Genomic DNA, 18624 nt, shown 5'->3' with positions numbered 1-18624 from the left:
CCTACGACAGATGTCACATTCTGACACATACTTGGCAATCTCTCTTTTCATCCGAGTCCACCAAAATTGTTGTTTGAGGTCTTGATACATCTTATTGCTACCAGGATGAATTGATAGTCGAGAGGTATGAGCTTCATCAAGAATTTGCTTTCTGAGTGCAAAATCTTTAGGCACCACTAATCGGTTCTTAAACCATAACACATTCTCACTATCTTGGTGAAAACAACTTACTTTCGAATCTCCTTCTGATAATCTCCTCTGAATTTCCTTTATTCCTTTATCTTTCTTTTGTGCTGTGATGATTAGATCACGAAGAGTAGGAGTGAGTTCTATATGGGCCAGTGTACCATGTGGTACAATGCTCAGGTTTAGCTTTTCCATTTCAAAGCAAAGGGACTCGCTCAATGGTATAGCTGAGATGCAATGACAGTGAGCTTTGCGACTTAGCGCATCTGCAACTACATTTGCTTTACCAGGATGATAATGCACTTCAAGTTCATAATCCTTGATTAGTTCCAACCATCGCCTTTGGCGCATGTTCAAATCAGGTTGAGTAAAAAGATACTTAAGGCTCTTGTGGTCAGTGTAGATGCGACAAGGACTACCCAAGAGATAATGCCTCCATATCTTCAGAGCATGAACTACAGCAGCTAATTCCAAATCATGGGTTGGGTAATTTTCCTCGTGGCGTTTGAGTGACCTAGACGCATATGCAATCACTCGGTTCTCCTGCATCAAGACACAACCAATACCAATACCAGATGCATCACAGTATATGTCAAATGGTTTCGATGTATCAGGTTGAGCCAGGATAGGTGCAGAAGTTAAAAGCTTTTTCAGAGTATGGAAAGCCTCTTCACATTTGTCATTCCAATGAAACTTAACACCTTTCTTGAGTAGCTCGGTCATAGGCTTAGCAATTTTTGAAAACTCTGGGATGAATCGACGATAATACCCAGCTAATCCTAGAAAGCTGCGGATTTCCTTAACTGATGTTGGAGCCTCCCAATCCAACACATCTTGAACTTTTCCTGGATCAACTGAAATACCCTCTGCAGATATGACATGGCCTAAGAAAGGAACTTCTTTAAGCCAAAATCCACATTTGCTAAATTTTGCATACAACTTGTGCTCTCGTAGACGTTGAAGAACAATATGAAGGTGCTTGGCGTGCTCTTCTTCATTCTTGGAGTATATCAGGATGTCATCAATGAATACCACAATAAACTTGTCCAACTCAGGCATGAAAACCGAATTCATAAGATACATGAAATAAGCTGGAGCATTAGTCAATCCAAAAGACATGACTAGATACTCAAATAAACCATAGCGAGTGGAGAAAGCAGTCTTTGGAATGTCCTGAGGTCTGATCTTTATTTGGTGATAACCAGATCGAAGATCTATCTTAGAAAATACCTTAGCTCCGGCTAACTGATCAAAGAGAATGTCAATGCGAGGCAATGGGTATTTATTCTTGATGGTAACTGCATTTAGAGGCCGGTAATCAACACATAACCTCAAACTTTGGTCTTTCTTTTTCACAAATAAAGCTGGGCATCCCCAAGGTGATGAGCTTGGACGGATGAAACCCTTATTCAGTAGGTCTTGCAATTGTACCTTCAGTTCTGCCAATTCATTTGGTGGCATCCGATATGGCCTTCTAGAGATAGGTGTTGTACCCGGTTGGAGTTCAATAACAAACTCAACGTCCCGATCAGGTGGCAGTCCAGGTAAATCCTCTGGAAAGACATCTGAATAATCGCACACTACAGGTATCTCCTCTAAGCTTTTACCCTCCAATTTATTCATGGTTGCATTGTGTGTCTTGTACTTGGTCAAAAGTAACACCGTAGAACCATGTGCACGTGAATTGATATGAACAGCATGCGCCCGAGTATCCAACACAACTCCATGTGCCTTCATCCAATTCATACCCAATATGATATCAATCCCTTGATGTGGGAGAATGATAAAATTTGTCGGAAAGATTCTCCCAGCCAAGTTGATTGGTACCTTTCTTGCCATTTGGTTTGTGATTAATTGACCACCTGGGGATTGAATTTTATATGAAGTATTCGTGCACTCAATTTCCAATCCATGTCTTTCTGCACAAGTCTTACTAAGAAATGTATGCGAAGCACCAGAGTCGAATAGAACCCTAATTGGATGATCATTGAGGAAAAATATACCCTCCATCACATGTTCCCCTTCTGGCACGTCCTCACAAGTGGTGTAACTCACACAACCATTCTTAATATACGACACCTTCTTTTTCTTATTTGTATTGCTAGAGCCTTTTCTCGGCTTGGGTGGAGTATAACAGATATTCTCTGAGTGATGGCAACCCTCGGCTAGGTGATGCTTGCACGGGTCAGGGTGGGAGTGAAAAACATGCTGCAACACTGGTTTCTTTTGCTCCAGCTGTGAAGGAGCCACATGTTCAGGCATCCCCTGTTGTAGTTGATATTGAGTTTGGGAAAAGCTAGTGGATCCCAGGCGTAGGCGTTGCACCACATTCCCAGGAGACCCAATAGGTGATTTCTTCCTCTTTTTCGCCTTTTCATGCTTCAACATCGCATCTTCTTGGAGAATAGCTTTACTGACCAAGTCACTGTAGCTGGTAAATGTTCTCGCTGCTAAACGCATGAGTAACTCGGTTTTTAACCCTTTCTGGAAACAATCTTGCTTCTTTTCATCGGTATCTGCGTGATGTGCAGCATATTGTGCAAGATGATTGAAAATGTTGGCATATTCCATCACTGATTTGTTCTCTTGTTTCAGATTTAGAAACTCCTCCACTTTCACTTTTATGAAACCTTCTGGGATATAATGTGCCCTAAAAATCTCTCTAAATTCTGACCAAGGAATCTGTCTCTCTGTTGGTTGCATAGCTAAATGACTAGCCCACCATATCTTTGCCGGGCCTCTCAGCTGTTGCGCTGCAAAGGCAGTCTTGTTCACTTCTGTGCAATTAAGAATGCCAAACTTGTCCTCCATGGTGCGAATCCAAGCATCTGCCTCAAGAGGATCTTCGGCCTTGTGGAATAGAGGTGGTTGGGTGGCAAGAAAACCGACGTAGTCAGTTTCTGCTGGTGGTGCTTGTCGGCCTCTGCCAGCATTGCTTTGCACCAGTTGCCTCAATAATTCAGTCTGCTCATTGCGGTCGGCGATAAGAATCGCAATAGCCTGAGTCAAGGAGGGAGACGGTGGTGGCTGTGCTCCTTGACCCTCATTTCCACGGTTAGCAGTGTTGTTATTTCCCATCTGCAAAAGCACCATCCCTTGGTTAGCCATTCCGCTATCGGGACTAATCCATGCAATAAAGAATGTGCATAATTAATATGAACACACAGCATGAATCGTTCCCTTCACGATATGGTTCACCAAGAGAACAAAAATGGTTTGCTTCAGTTGAAACCGCATCTAATCGAGTTGAACAGCAGGTTGGTAACTCGTCTAGCTGTAACGTTGCCGTCTTAAGGTTGCACAATTATTAACCACGAAGCGACCAACCAACTCGAATATGCAAGATGCATGCACGTTCTATCGTTCTCACCCAAACAATTACCAATTATGGTATACGAAGACGACTAGTGGCACAATTACGTACTCTCCCTATATATACTAGTCGTCCTCTACGATCAAGGATTCATAACGTGCTTACGTAGTTAGTGTTCCTGCAACAAACCAAGACAACAAGAGATAGATATAAATATCCATTTCTGGACCCTTCGTGCCAGCACACACGAACGGCCCCCATGTGTCCTACGCCACACGGGTAACGCATATGCAGTTTCCCACATATTCACACATACATTACCATCCACTATAGAGATGGCACCCAAACGTTCGACGCTGATTGGGCAGCGCTGCATACATTACCGAAGCAATGTATTCACTTCCCGTACAAATCGCCTTACGGGACATCCAAGGGTACACGTGTCCCAAGGTACACGGTTATGACCAACTGCATAACGAGTCTTCACCTCGTAACATTGCCTTACGAGATGGCCGTGATCACAATCACACGGTAAGAAATCCGCACTCCATATCAGGCGGCAGATAGCGACAGGCTCGTTTGAATTGAGCCTTATCACCTCCTCGTATGCTCAACATACGGGACCCGCGCACGTATGAAACACGTGGGCTATTCTAAGGACTATCAGAATACTCACCTTGCTTACCTCAGCGTAGGTGCGTCGTTACAGAATAGTAGTTGTGCATAAAAGTAAGGTTTAACGAGAAGTAAATGATGGAAGTGCTGGAATAAAATAGATACTTAGATGCCACCTAACTTATAGAACATAATTAGGGCATACGAACTATCTACTCTATTCCTTAGCGCATCAAGCGTTAACTTTTCGAAAACCCAAAATTTTTGCAAAACAAAGTTTACTTAACGTAGTTAAGTACACCAGTAATCACCCCCTAGTGCAATTCGCTCTGATGCCAGCTGTCACAGAACAGTCCAAATAATACCAATCAAGTGCAATAATTAACACTTAAACTCAAACCAGGATTACTGCACTCAATCAGTACACTCAGACCGCCTGCTTTAACCAGGATCAATTACACAGGAACTCTCGCCAAAAGACGAGCACAGATGATTACCGGCAACAAAAATGTTCAAAACCATTTACAACCTGGGCTTAACAGAAGCACCAACTTAAACTACAACAAGTGTTTACAAGTCAGTTTTACAATTCAAATCTCAGAGTTCAAAAGCAGCGGAAAGCAATTTAGAGTTAAAAATAAGCTTTAAAACAAAACGATAGATAACGTCGATGCCAGAAGACAAACTTCACATCTTGCCCACTGATGTGAGGCTCACCTGCCCGAACTTCACGGAGAAGACGGGACCCACTCGACCGACCAACCGGAAGGAAGTGGTTGACCGATCCACGAGGTGCAGACCTCCTCGGAGTTCTCCAGAACGCAACCTGCTAAAAGATATGGCAACAACAAGCCTGAGTATTCTAATACTCAGCAAGACTTACCCGTCCATGGGTATACTTAGCCCAATAACTAGACGTGAAAAGCTTTTTGGCTCTGGAGTTGTTTTGCTGAAAAGCTACTAATACTGGATCCTTACTTGCAATATTTTAGCTCCATTTAAGTTTATCAGGTACCAACTAGATTTGCCTAAACACCTAGAGCACGCATGGTTGATCACATTATCTTTTCAGAGCACCACAACCATAACTCAGATTCTCAACTTTCCATTTTCAATTCCATCATTTACTACGATGTGACAGAGAGATCAAGGTTCTCATATCCGCGAGTCACGGCGAATCGATTCGATTTAACCTTGCAAGGTGGACCTAACCAACACGGCACGTATATGCCCCGTCGGGCTATACACACCAACCCTTCACATATGCACACCGAATAGGCGAACTGCCCTGCGACCCGGGACTGCTAGCCCCACCGATACCAACGAAGGGTCAGCCATGAGTTTGTATACTAGCTCCACTGGTGAAGACAGTATCAAGTCCGCCTACCGGGGCACATATGGTACTGAGCTTACCGGTTTCGACTACCTCCAACTCCCGGCATGCGGTTAGTACTGTTCAATCCTCGATTAGTAGTGCCAACAACGATACGGTCCTCAATCGACACAGGCGGAGGCTCACTTTCCATAACTTCCATATCCATAACTCAATCCATCTCCGCCCGGTCTCCATTTCTCCGTTCTTTTTCTCAAAGATTCATTCTCCAGCAACTTTTCCATAAGTAACAAGACCTATATCTCGCGAGTGACAGGAATCACTCGTCTTCTACCGAATCCTAATTAAGCATTGCAGTACTAACGACCTGTATACTAGTAGAGTGACTGAGGAACCTAGGGATCATGCATCTAAGGTTCCAATCAACTCCTAGGAACTTAAATGCACAATAATTATATAACAAATATTGAATACTGAAATTAAGGGTTATGCACCGGGGCTTGCCTTGCCAGTCAGCGGGGTTAGCGACTTCTGGATCTGGCTCGACGGCTGCTTCGGCGTGCGGTTCCCCTGCTTGCGGCTCCTGGAGCGGCTCAGCGATCATCTCGTAGACGGCTTCACTCGCGACGTCTACACGTAAGGAAAGATGCCATGCAAGAAAAATTTATAATTTTTATTGCAAAAAGGAAAACATTTCTTTTTGCCCTAGCAAAATAAACTGAGCAACAAAAGATCCACAAACATGCATATAGGATATGCACCTGGAAATTTTTCAGTGGACTACACATGTAAGGAGTAAGCCACTGTGAATTTTTCATAAATTTTTGAGCAACAGAACAACTGGCATAAAATAAACTAGGTTAAACCCAAACTGAACTTTTAGCAGGAGCAAAAGTGACATTTCACCTGCACAAATATTTTTCTTCAAAAGATCTGGATTTAAGAAGACTAACAAAATTTGGTTTGCATTATTAGCATTTTTCTGTATTTTTCTACGATTTTTGGAAGATTTCAGTCCAAATAACCAAAAAAGAAAACATTGGGGGGGGGCCTGACAGCTGGGTCCCACATGTAAGTGGGAGCCCAGCTCCCAGTTCCCCCCCCCCCCCCCCCGCCTCCCCTGCTTCACCTGCTCGGTCCGCCGGGGCCATGGCCGGCGTGCGGCCAAGTGGGCTCGCGGCGGCGGCTCCTGCCGGCGGTGGCCGGCCGGCGCCACGGCCCGGCTGGACCTCGGCCAGGGCGGCTGGGGAGCAGGGGCGCGCGCTTGGGGCGGCGCAGAGGCGCGCGCAAGGCCTGGCGGCGGCGCACCCAGGGCAAGGCGGCAGGCGGGCGGCGTTCCCGCCGGCACGGCGCAGGGCGGCGGAAGAGCAGGGTGCGACCGCGACTAGGGTGGCCGGGCAGTGGTGGGGCGCACAGCAGCGCTGCAAGGCCCCGCGCAGGGGCACTCCGCGACGCGCAGGCGGCGGAGGCCGAGCGACCACGGCGGCGTGGCGGCACCCCGACGCCGACGGTGGGGATTCAAGGGGGAAAGCGGTCTGGGAGGAGGAGGAGAGCGCGAGGAAGCTCACCATGCTCTCGATTCGTGCGGAGATGGACCGGAGAGGGAGCACTGGCGTGTGAGGGCGGAGCTCCGACGAAGCTCTAATGGCGGCCGGCGGCGGGGACGCCTGATTCGGCCGGGGGACGACGAAATCGGACTCGAGGATGGATGGAGAAGGTGGAGGGCGAGGTTACTCGGCTCTGGGCGCAGCGAATCGAGGCACGACGGCGAGGATGGTCGGCACGGCGGCCGGCGATGGCTCAGTTCGAGCTCGGCTCAACCCACGCGCGTGAGGAAGGAGAAGGGGAGGAAAAACGGACACGGCTCCGGGGAAAGGGATAAGGACGCGTCTGCACGTCTGCGCGTTGTGCGAGGATCGACGCCGGCCGACGCGTGGCGACGCGAACGTCGAGCTCGGCGGTGAACTGACCAAACAGGGAAGTCACCGTTGACCGAGATCGAGTGGTTTTTAGCTGACTTTGACCATCCAAAACTCCAAATTTTACATTGGAACGTGAAATTTGGCCAAAATAGAAGTTGTAGAGAACGATAAAAGCTACAACTTTTGTTTTGGGCGAAAGTTGATTTGAAGCTCGGATCAAGGAGAAAAATGCGATCGAACACGGCTAAACAATATTTTACCACACGAACTGGATTAACGCCAACGATAAGCTTAAGTCCATACTTAGCAGGTTAAGCACACGATTAGCATCGCGATTAACACTGGGGTGTTACATTTGTGCAAGAGGATGAATAACTTTGCACACAAAGTGACAAATAACAATCTTATTACATGGATACACAAAGATTACATGTTCTGAAGTCCACCATCATTCAGTTCATAACCTCCCAGAGATTATGCTAATATCCGAGACCTTATGCTTCGGCTCTGTATCAAGCAAGGCCCGTTTGGTATAGCTAAAGCCACTTCACACTACTATAAAAACTAATTAACCGCGACTACTGCTAGAAAATCTCTCATTAGTACCGGTCAGGAACCCCCGGTTTGTACCGGTTTTCCGACCGGTACCGCTCCTCCGGTACTAAGTGCACGCGCACTTAGTACCGGTCAGCTGGCCCGGTACTAAACGGCCTGTTTAGTACTCCAACCGGTACTAAACTGCTGGCCACGCCAGCAGTTAGGCCGAGCAGTTTAGTACCGGTTGGTAATACCAACCGGTACTAAAAGATTTTTTCCCTTTTTGATCATTTATATTTGTTCTCTTTTCTTTTCAATTTCAATTAATTAGTATTAGTAGTTGTAGTCGCAGCGGGATTTACAACGTTGGCTTCATCGATCCGAATGTTATACATGAGGAGAGTGTATGCTAATATCCTAATCGGACCGAGAATAATTTAGTCATGTCCTTGGAAGGGCAGCACGACCGCACATTCATTCTGTTTCCTTACAACTTCGAGTGAGTCCTTTGACTTTTTGAGTCACTTCAACTAGTTAATAAGTGTATATATCTAACATTTCTTGTATCAATATGTATGTATCAACAGTTTCCACTAGATCCTACTTGTGATCGAAATCGATCGGTCTCGAGTTACTGTGTGGGACTCCTTGAATAAGCCACCAGAATTATATCAAAATCTCGTAGACATCATGCAAAGGGCTTGGTCTCGATTCCTCAAAACACAATTAGGAGTCACATCAACACCGACTGAACTTCAATTCAACCATATCAAGCCGGTACGAATATCGCATATCTACTTTCATTTATTCAAACAGCATAAATATTTTATAACATATATATATGTATATAGTGTTTGAGACAGAAAAAAGGAACCAACATCTGCGGATACTACGTATGTGAGCACATGTACTTTTTTTGCAGAGATACCAAGAGGGTGACACACGAAAACTTCGAAGTACATATAAGATTAGTAACAATTTCTTGTATTTAATTCCATGCATGTACTAAATTAAACTATTGGTGTTTATTTGTTGTCGACAGATTTGGAGTATGAAAAAGAACCTCATCGAACCGGAAAGAATCAGGGCAATTCAAGAATCACTCTGTGGATTTCTGTTGGATGGGTGATAAATCCAAAAGGTGAATTTCATTCCAATCCAAGGATAAGTGTGGCTCGAGCTGATCAACTCAACAAATGCCGCAAGAAGGATGCCGGTGCCGATGACGATGCAGATGATTAGAATTATTGAAGAACTTGTCGGAAAAAAACTTATGAGAATTCATACTTGTAAATATTATTGTCTTTTATCCATGTATGAATATAATTTCTAACATTTCTTTTATCCATGTATGTATATTATTTCTTTTATTTGCTTTGCTCCATATACAAATACGAATTCTAGATACGAGTACGAGTACGAATACACAAACCGCTGCGACTACGACTACTAATACTAATTAATTAAAATTGAAAGGAAAAGAGAACAAATATAAAGGATCAAAAAGAAAAAATAATTCTTTAGTACCGGTTGGTATTACCAACCGGTACTAAACTGCTCGGCCTAGCTGTGGCCGAGCAGTTTAGTACCGCCGGTACTAAACATGCCGTTTAGTACCGGGCCAGCTGACCGGTGCACTTAGTACCGGAGGAGCGGTACCGATTGGAAAACCGGTACAAACCGGGGGTTCCCGGCCGGTAATAATGAGAGATTTTCTAACAGTGGTTGCGGTTAATCAATTGGTTGCGGTTAATCAATTTTTATAGTAGTGTGAAGCGGCCTTAGCTATACCAAACGGGCCTTGCTTGATACAGAGCCGAAGCATAAGGTCTCGCTGGAGTTCCTCCTTGACCCTTGAGGCCGCTTTCGAGCAGCTGAAGCATCGCCTTGTTCCTTGTTGCCCCTGACCGTCACGTATCACGCGACGATCTTCTTGTCATGTCGTCGTCAGCACAAAGCAAGAAGGCGAGGCGGATAGCGAGAGATAAAGGCAGCATGACCTCAGTACTCACACTTGGACAACACGGGGGCCTAGCCGTTCAGCTGCTCGAGCACCTTGCCCCATGGCGGAGAGAAAATTGTAAAAATGGGATTCGAAACAATGCGTTTCGTATGTGCCATTTCAAACATCGACATCGTAAAAATGGGACTCCAAACATTAAGCACTTGATTATACCGCCATTTGGGGTATTTTCCCTCTTTTATTTTTTCTTTTCAAGTATTTGGCAAATTGAAATGACCTTCATGCCCCTTTGTATTTTTTGGACTGCACTTGATTGATCGGATGTCGTCTTGTTCTGTTTGCCATCGCTAGGGCTGCATCGATCGACCGCCGCCCGCTGTCCCACCGCCGGCCGCTGCCCACCGCCGGCGTCCACCCCTGCCCTCCCCGCATGCCATGGCCGCGCCTGCCCTGCTAGTGGGCGCCGGCGCTCTGGCCACAGCCGCCATGGCCGAGGGAGGTGGCGCTCGGGCCGCGGCCGCCATGGGCCATGGCCGAGGGAGGTGGCGCTCGGGCCGCGCCTGCCATGCCCGAGGGCGCCGGCGCTCGGGCCGCGCGCGTCATGGCCGAGGACGGCGGCACTCGGGCCGCGCCTGGCCTGGACTTGCCCGCCATGGAGTCTGAAGGTGCTGTGGTTGCTTCAATTCAATTCCATTGCTGAGATCGACGACCTGGCCATGCGTGCCTATCGAGATTGTTTAGTGTCAGCATAGAAGTTCCATTGCTGAGATCGACGACCTGGCCATGATATGCAAAGTTTTGGTTCTTAGGTACCGAGCGGCGGTGGCCGCCAGGCTTGCTTGCATGCCCGAGGCAGCTGCAGCTGCCTGCCGGTGCGTCGGGGACGGCGTGGGCAGCGGGGTCTTGCCTGCCTGCCAAGCAGGGGCAGCGGCTTGCCTGGCTACCTGCCAGGGGCGGCGGCGGCCGGCGAGCAGCCAGCCTGCCTGCTAGGCAGGGACAGCGCCAGCGGCAGGCCTGCCCCAGCGATGGCGGCGGCGGCCCTGTCTATCCTGTGAATGCTCCGGCCGGTTGTAATCTATGCACAAGGGCAAAAGGGACATATCATACTCTCAATACATGAAAAAGAAAAGATAAAAGATGAAAAATACCTCAAATGACAGTATAATCAAGTGTTTAACATTTGGAGTCTCATTTTTACGATATTTGGAATGGCAAATATGCAAAGCGCATTGTTTCAAGTCCCATTTTTACAATTTTCTCCTTGGTGGAGATGTTGAGCACGAGCTATCTGCACCTTGGTCTCCCCCATCGGGTTCGACTGCTGCTTTCTTGGACGCCTGCGGAAGACACGCGAGTTAGCCTCAGAAAAAAGAAAGCCGAAAGAGAAAGGAGGAGGTGGCTTTGGCCACGAGGATACAATGGGAGCGATACCATGGAAGGAGACGGCCGGATCTCTTCTCCTCCTTGGCCGGCGGCGGCAGTGGCGGCGGGAGATGGGCGTCGAGAGAGGAGGCCGTGGCGGCGCGATTTTTTTTTTTTGAGCGAGCGCGAGGTTAGATGTGAGGGGCTTTCATGGGCCTGTTTGGACTTTAGAGGACTGTCTGATAGGCCGCCTTTGTTGAATTAAGGCCATTCTGCCTATTTTGTTTATAGGGATTAACGATACTCTGTTGGGCCCAAGAAAACAGCTTCTTCCTCTGCTGCTCAGCGAGAAGCAGTGCAGGCGCATCGCCGGGCAAATCTCCTTTGGCAGGTGGCCGGCGGCAGGGCCGGTTTGCGTAGCACCTGCCAACGGAGTGTTGCCCTGCAATGGACCTCCACAATCACCACATGTAATATATCACAATTGCATGCCAAAGGTTGGTTCACACATGCTGAAGCCATGGCCGGTTTTGGATGCTGGCGAGGAGGCGCGGCGGCGGCGCCTACTTATACCATGCCGGAAACGGCATATCCGGCAGGACATGCTGCTCCGCCTCCTCCTTTCGCCGCGTCGATGACATCTGAATGAAGCCAACAAAAGGCAGCCAGCCAGCATCCATCGCTTTATTCCGATCGAGATAGATCTTTCTTTGCCTGTTATGCGACGAAGGGCCGCTGCGGGCACCTGATCTTGCCTGCTTTGTCCCCTTTTCCTGAGCGACGAGTAAACAAAGTGCAAATTGCAAAAGAAAATGCGGGTCATGTGCCAACTTGCAAAAGAAAATCGCATCTCTCGTCAAACATAAGCACAGATGATAGCTTAGAGGCTTGCGTTGCTCTTCGATAATTCAGAAAGAAATCGTTTCAGATTGGCAATGGGCTTTGCTGCTTAGCAGAGCACAGATTGTTGCAGAGGTCCCCAGGCTTGAAACCAGAAGTTAATTTGGACCCTTGAAACACAGCCTCGTTTCAGGTCCGCAGAGTTTGTGAGTCTCTACATTTTGCATTGGTCGGTTCAGTCTCTGTAATTCAGCTACGTGTGCTGCTGATCCGGCACCTAAATGCGGTTCGACTTAATGATCAGGCGGCGGCCCTTGGGAGCCCCAATAGACCCTTCACCTGACGCTATTGGCAATACGAATTCATCGCCCTTTGCAAGGTTCTTCGAGAAAGACAAAACAACATCACGAGAAACCGCAGAAGATCCATGCAAATGTCCTTGGACAAAGCCACGATGTCACACTTGGGGGGCGAGAGAGAGAGAGAGAGACCATGTTTCCTATTTGACGAGATGCGATTCTCTCTGCATGGTCCACAAAATGCGATGTGCTCCATCTCTGCGAGTACAACTTGTACTACGCTGCTCCTCGCTACTACTCACTTCCCTCCCCTTCATCAAGCCAAAATTAAGCAACGGCCTCACATTGTTCCGGGGTCCATTTTCGGACCCGATCAAGTGATCAGCCATGTCAAATCACGGCATCATCTTTACTACTCTCTGTTGAAGTGCACGTACCGAATCTTAATCCAAGCAGCGGCGGCAGTTACGTTACGTTCGACAAGGAATTTTACTAAACAATTAGCAAGGTAAGGCTAGGAGGACAACTGAAGAGCACCCCTGGCTAGCTTTTGGATGGCATGCAATGGCGCCATCATGGCGAAACACAGAAATTAAAGGGGGAGGAGACGAGAACCATGCACTTTTCTAAGGTGAGATCGACGGCGTGGGTATGGCACATCGATCGTGCATGTTACACAGCACATCCAGCTAAAAAAAAAAGAGAAGCTTCCCCGGCCCCGGACCGGAATGGTTCCGATTTGGTGGCATATGCCGGGCATATCCAGGTTTCGTCTTCAGGTCTTTCCTCTAGAATTTGCAGCGTGTATATAGGCAGATTGGTAGGAGCCTGAGTAGCAATGCAAAGGTGAGGGAGGAAGAAGGAAGCAAACAGAGGAAAGAATGGCCAGAAAGAGCAAGGGCAAGCGTGTCCCTGTGTGATGTGAAGAGGGTGAGAATCACAGTGCTGTTCTCCTCTGGCACGAAGGAGGACGGAGCAGCCTGCAACAAGGCTAGCTAGGCCGCCGGCCCTTCCTTGCCAAAGGAGAATTGCCCTGCCATTCGTTGCCCTCTAGTAGAGGCTCAAATGCGTTGCTCCAATCTACTAGTTGGAAGCTTTGGCACTAGCTTTTTCTTTCTTCCTTTTTTGGAGTACGTACCATTAACATTGACCCCAATGCTAATTTTACAATCGACCGGTGATTCTCTTGCTTCCGGTCGACGACACGGACGCGCGTCCGGAGCTGGGAGCCCCACCATCCAATGTTTCTGCTGGCCAGTGATTGGTTTTCCTCCGTCTTTCTCTCTCATTTTGTTTCCCCTTAATTTCTATATCTTGCCTCCGTCCAAATCTTGCATACTTGCCACGTGAAAGTGCGAAGCTGCTTTGACTCTGCGACGAGCAGATGCTGCAGATCGGCATGCTCCGACGAGCCGGATAAGTGCTCCAACACTAGTCCGTCAAACTCCGATTTATGCGCCGGCGAGGTGAAGCTCACCACCAGCCTTTTTTATCTTTCCAAAGTTTGTTCTATAACATTTGTTTGCAATTTTTTTATCTTTCCAAAGTTTTGCTCCAACTTTTTTATTTTAGGATTTCTCTTTATATTTTTTCCCTGATTTTTTTTGTTTCAAATTTTTGACACCAATGCTTGTCTCCAAAAGTTTTTGCCCAGGTATTTTTGTGTTCTTTTTTCTCTCCCACAAATCTTGATTCCAATTTTTTGTGCAAAATGTGTTTCTGAAAATTTTGTTTCCTAATTTTTACTCCAATTTCTTTTTTCCATTTTCGGCGTTCATAATATTTTTGGACAAAAAATATTGATTCAAACTTTTGCTTTTCTCTTTTTTCCTCGAATTTTTCTCTTTTTCACAAAGTTCTGTGTGTTTAATTTTTTTTCTTGAATTTTTGCTCTGCCACAAATTTTGATTCCAATTTTTTATCCAAAATTTATTCGGAATATTTTTGGACAAAAAAATTGATTCAAACTTTTACTTTATCTCTTTTTTGATATAAATTTGTTTATAATTTGCATTATGTAAATTTTTTATACTTATCTAGTTGTATTTATCAACTGGATCAATCGTCAGGAATATAATTGGACGAGCTTACCAAGCGTGGTGTGGAATTCAATCGGAACTAGATGAATCCATGCACATTGTATATGCCTATAGAATAGTCCGGTGGGAACTAGCAGATTAATTTATGCACATGCATGTAGAATAGCTGGCATGCGGAAACCTGAAGATAATGGGACGGACCGACAGAGTGCTATCATCATTTGCACGTAAATTTTCGAAAGAACGGAAGCCACGTGCCCCTGTCCGAAAATCGACCGCACGGCATCTATGTTTACGGGCGACCGTAAAATAGCTGCGCCCAACATTGACTTGCAAGTACCATATCTTAATCTAAGCAGCTGTAACTCAAAACAAAATTACAGCAAGCAAATTTACAAGCTACTAGCTTAGCTTGGAGACAGGACTTGAATGCACGTGAGAGAGAAATGAAATTGCTGCATCTTCGTGTCCATAAATGAAATTGCAGCATCTTCATTGCAGCTTAAGAGCAAGAACAAGAGGTTGCTCAATACAGAAAAGATAATTTTCAAGGCTGAGGGTAGCAACCCGGTTAGTGTTGATCTGTCATCAAACGCGATGAGCTGAATTTGCTTCTTGCATGCAGAAATCTCAATGGGGGTGTGAAGTGATCACTGGGGCCATGGCCCATTACCACCACTACGTGCAGTGTTAGTGAACTTAAGACCTTACAAAGGTTAAATCACCGGAATCAGATATGACTCTTGTGAACCAACTCAACCGTACAGCTAATATTTCTTCATTCAACAAATTGGGGTGGTCAAATCTAGCATATTTACACGAGTGACGTGAAAGCTCTGGAGTATAACCTGCCTTTACTATTTCTATTCCAACTAGCTCCAACATTGTGTATGGATCTGTTTCACCATTTCAAAGTAACCCAACTCAGCAGAAGCACTCAGAACATTGTTTAAGCTGATCCTATTGAGACTTGACACTGATTTGTGCAAGAGGATGAATAACCTTGCACACAAAGTGACAAATAACAATATTATTACATGGATACACAAAGATTACATGTTCTGAAGTCCACCATCATTCAGTTCATAACCTCCCAGAGATAAGAGATGCAGCACCATACTGCATTTCAAGTATGTTCATGATTTGTTGTTTGCGTACTCCTGGAATTTGCATCTCAATTATGTCGGCTTTCTGTTCATCACTAATTCTTCTATGCGAACATAACAGGCAAGCTAAATCTGGTGGCGCCAATTCATGGGTTGTTGTAGAATTCATAACCTTCTTTCTCGCTGCTGGATGTCTTGCTGACAATTTCTTGATAATCCAATACAACCTCTATACTTAGATCAACCATATTTTCCTGCATCATATCATTCAATCAGTAAAAGAAAATTGCCAAATAAAGATAATAAATCTAACCAATTGGGATGATATCTGGTTATTATTTATTATTCAGACAAATTCAGTAGCAACAAAATTTAGTATTTAAGTCATGCACTCCAACTCTGATGTGTGATTGTTCCATGAAGCATCAATAATGGTATATGGGATATACAGTCTCCCTGATTCAAAACATTGGTCTTATCTAAACTTAAGTTGTTCATATGCCTAAAATACCAACCAATTGATAGCACAAATCTTCTTGTACAATCACAGCTGGCTGTCAAACATAGACTAGCATACAACTCAGCATCATCTCATTGGTGATATTTTCGTTAAATAATCCAATTATCATTTCAAGTTTCTGAGGCCATCCATTAGCCCAGCATTGCAGTTATTTGTGGCATAGGTCGCAGTCTGAAACTTAATAATATATATTTGCTTTGCCTAAAAGCTTTGCCCAATTCCTAAAATTTCCTAGATTCCATTCTTTCCATGATTCTACAAATTCTGGAGATACTATTACAAATTAGCTATGCCTAGTTTGTTTTTGTAAAAATAAAAATGAAATCCTACAACTACCACCTACAACTAGTATCTCTCTAGCTCTCCGCACCCCCGATCCCCGTGCCTCGCTGCTCCCTCCTCCCCCAGACGCGCCCCCAATCCCGCCGGCGAACCTCGCACCAGACGCGCCGCCAATCCCAGCGCCACACCACCCTCCTCATCTAGCTGCCACTGGAGGTGTTGAAGACCGGGAGGTGATTTGGCTTGGGGGCGATTCGGGAGGAAGAAGGGCGGTGGGGACTTCCTAGTGGCAGATCTGGGCCAAATAGATCGGCAAGTGTTGGTGCGGCTGTGACAGATTTAGGCCTCCAGGATTGACGAGTAAACATCCCTTGGTAAATGGCTTCTCTCACTCTTGGTGGCGGAGACTACTCTCATCAGCTACTATGTATAAATCTCATCTCGTCCATCAACTAGTGTTCTTTAAACTGATTGATCTATTTCCTGATTGAGCGATCTAGTTTGAGTTCAATTTGCTCCCTTGCAGCCCTGCTCGTGCGTGAGGATGCAGATGTATATAGTAATCAGGTCTGCAACTTCCACATCGCGATTTAAACCAAGGTCAGTCTCCTTAATTCAAGCATAAATGTTGGCTGCAGGGAAAGAAAATCTGTACACCCAATATTCTTACAGATGAATGAATGCTAAAGGATCACGGAAGGCAGGAAGGTGGCAGGGTTCTCGGACATCCATGGGGACATCACTAATGGCCACTGGCAGACCATGAGGTGGTAGATACCAGCGGCCGGCATCCGGGAGCATCTCATCCGGACTCACGCCCAATCCGCAAGCATCAGGTAAGCCACTTGCTATATTAGAACATGTTTTTAAAGTTTTAGCTATTATGTGATGCGAGTAGCTATACGATCAGAATGTTCATATGATAGGTAGCACTATCGTTTTTGACAATCTAAGAAATTATCTTTCTTTGTCTAAGCACTCTTTTTAAAGGTCGACCTGTTTAAATTGTTGATTGTTTAGAGCAATGGACAATTTGCATCACTGTTTACCATAAAATTATTCTTTCAGAAATGTCGTTCCTCACTCGGTGAGTTGGTCTCACTGCATGGTGGTGGCATCAATCCTGCTGCGATGCTCATCTTTTACCAACAAGCTAGTAGCAATGAGCAAATGTGCAACGATGTGTACAGTAGAGAGGAGAAAGTGTGGCAGCCTCTCTTTTCAGGTGCATTGTCCCTTTGTTCTTTCTTCTACTGTCGACTAGCATCGTATTCATTGTGTGAAACTTCACTGGTGCATGTGTTCGGGTGGTGAGCTTTTAATTTGGCTTATTAATATCCTGATTTCAACTTCTGTCATTGGTTGTAGATAACTGTGATCATCCTTTTGCTAGAGTTATGATCACTCGATCAACAAGCAAATTATTAGGAAGATTTTGCAGATTTTGTTGATTATTAGTTCAATTTATTTTTATGGACAATTGTCAAATTATTACTGTATCTTGTGGTTGTGAGCTCTCTAGCTTGCTACTATTTCTGTGGTTCTTATATTCCTGGTGATCAAGAGTAGGTGTTACTGTGTTCCCTGTAATGTTTTTTTTTCCTATCTGCACCTAGTACCATTGAATACTGTTTCATATGCCTTATTTTGTGCTTTTAATAAGGACTCTGACAGTAACAATGCTGTCAGCTAGAAGCAATTTCAGGCAAATGACCTTATACTAATTAACCTTTTTTTAGTGAATGTGTCATGATAACCGGTTCATTATATTAGGCATATCCGCATGTCATTCAAATTTGAGTGCATTAATAACTTTACTATTTAAACAAATCATTTTCTATTTGAGCCATATCCAGGTTTTGTATATTTTTCACAATCTAGAGTTTCTTTGTCTTGGCTCTTCCATGACATGGGGCCTCTTGGGATTAATAACCTTTTATTGATTACTATTTGAAGTTATGCAGTAAAGGGTGGATCGGAGTGTCGATTCCATGGTTGCCAAATGCTATATGAGCTAGCCTATGGTTAGTTTTCTATAATCTTGTTAGTATATGAACTTTTTAAGTTTCCCAACATATTGAACTTTAGTCATAACATTCAACCTCCTTTTGTCCAGGAACACCAGGTGCTCATGGAGCTGGCTCCTTGGAAGCTCAGCCTCAGGCAAGTTAGGTGAGCTAGCTCCCATCTCTTGGTAATTGGTCACTTTATTATTTGTTGATCGATTTACACTTTCAGTGGTTTTATATTAAACAAGTCTTTTGTCAGTAGGAAAAATGTATAGTAACAGGATTTATTATCCTTATG

General features: G+C 45.3%; 1 protein-coding gene and 1 long non-coding RNA gene across 7 annotated transcripts in view; both read left to right on the top strand.

Moving 5' to 3' along the window:
- Nucleotides 1–6596: 6596 nt before the first annotated feature.
- Nucleotides 6597–7067, top strand: LOC120652658 (translation initiation factor IF-2-like). Its single transcript, XM_039930540.1, has one exon. The coding sequence runs from the start codon at nucleotides 6597–6599 to the stop codon at nucleotides 7065–7067; it is 471 nt and encodes a 156-aa protein (XP_039786474.1).
- Nucleotides 7068–16373: 9306 nt separating this feature from the next.
- LOC120695238 overlaps nucleotides 16374–18624 on the top strand; it is a 3456-nt gene continuing 1205 nt past the window's right edge. The window contains exons 1-6 of one of the 6 annotated variants that reach the window (XR_005683728.1): nucleotides 16374–16744; nucleotides 16844–16917; nucleotides 16956–17153; nucleotides 17386–17542; nucleotides 18274–18341; nucleotides 18434–18489. This is a non-coding gene — a long non-coding RNA (uncharacterized LOC120695238). The remainder of the gene's footprint in view (nucleotides 16745–16843; nucleotides 16918–16955; nucleotides 17154–17385; nucleotides 17543–18273; nucleotides 18342–18433; nucleotides 18490–18624) is intronic. The other 5 variants (XR_005683725.1, XR_005683727.1, XR_005683726.1 and 2 more) reach the window with 5 other exon arrangements.

The sequence above is a fragment of the Panicum virgatum genome, chromosome 1K (assembly GCF_016808335.1).
Source record: "Panicum virgatum strain AP13 chromosome 1K, P.virgatum_v5, whole genome shotgun sequence".
Lineage (NCBI taxonomy): Eukaryota > Viridiplantae > Streptophyta > Magnoliopsida > Poales > Poaceae > Panicum > Panicum virgatum.
This window is presented reverse-complemented; position numbering and strand designations above follow the sequence as displayed.

Excerpts from the sequence above, each read along its gene's own strand:
- LOC120652658 (XM_039930540.1), top strand. The coding sequence starts at position 6,597 with ATGGCCGGCGTGCGGCCAAGTGGGCTCGCGGCGGCGGCTCCTGCCGGC.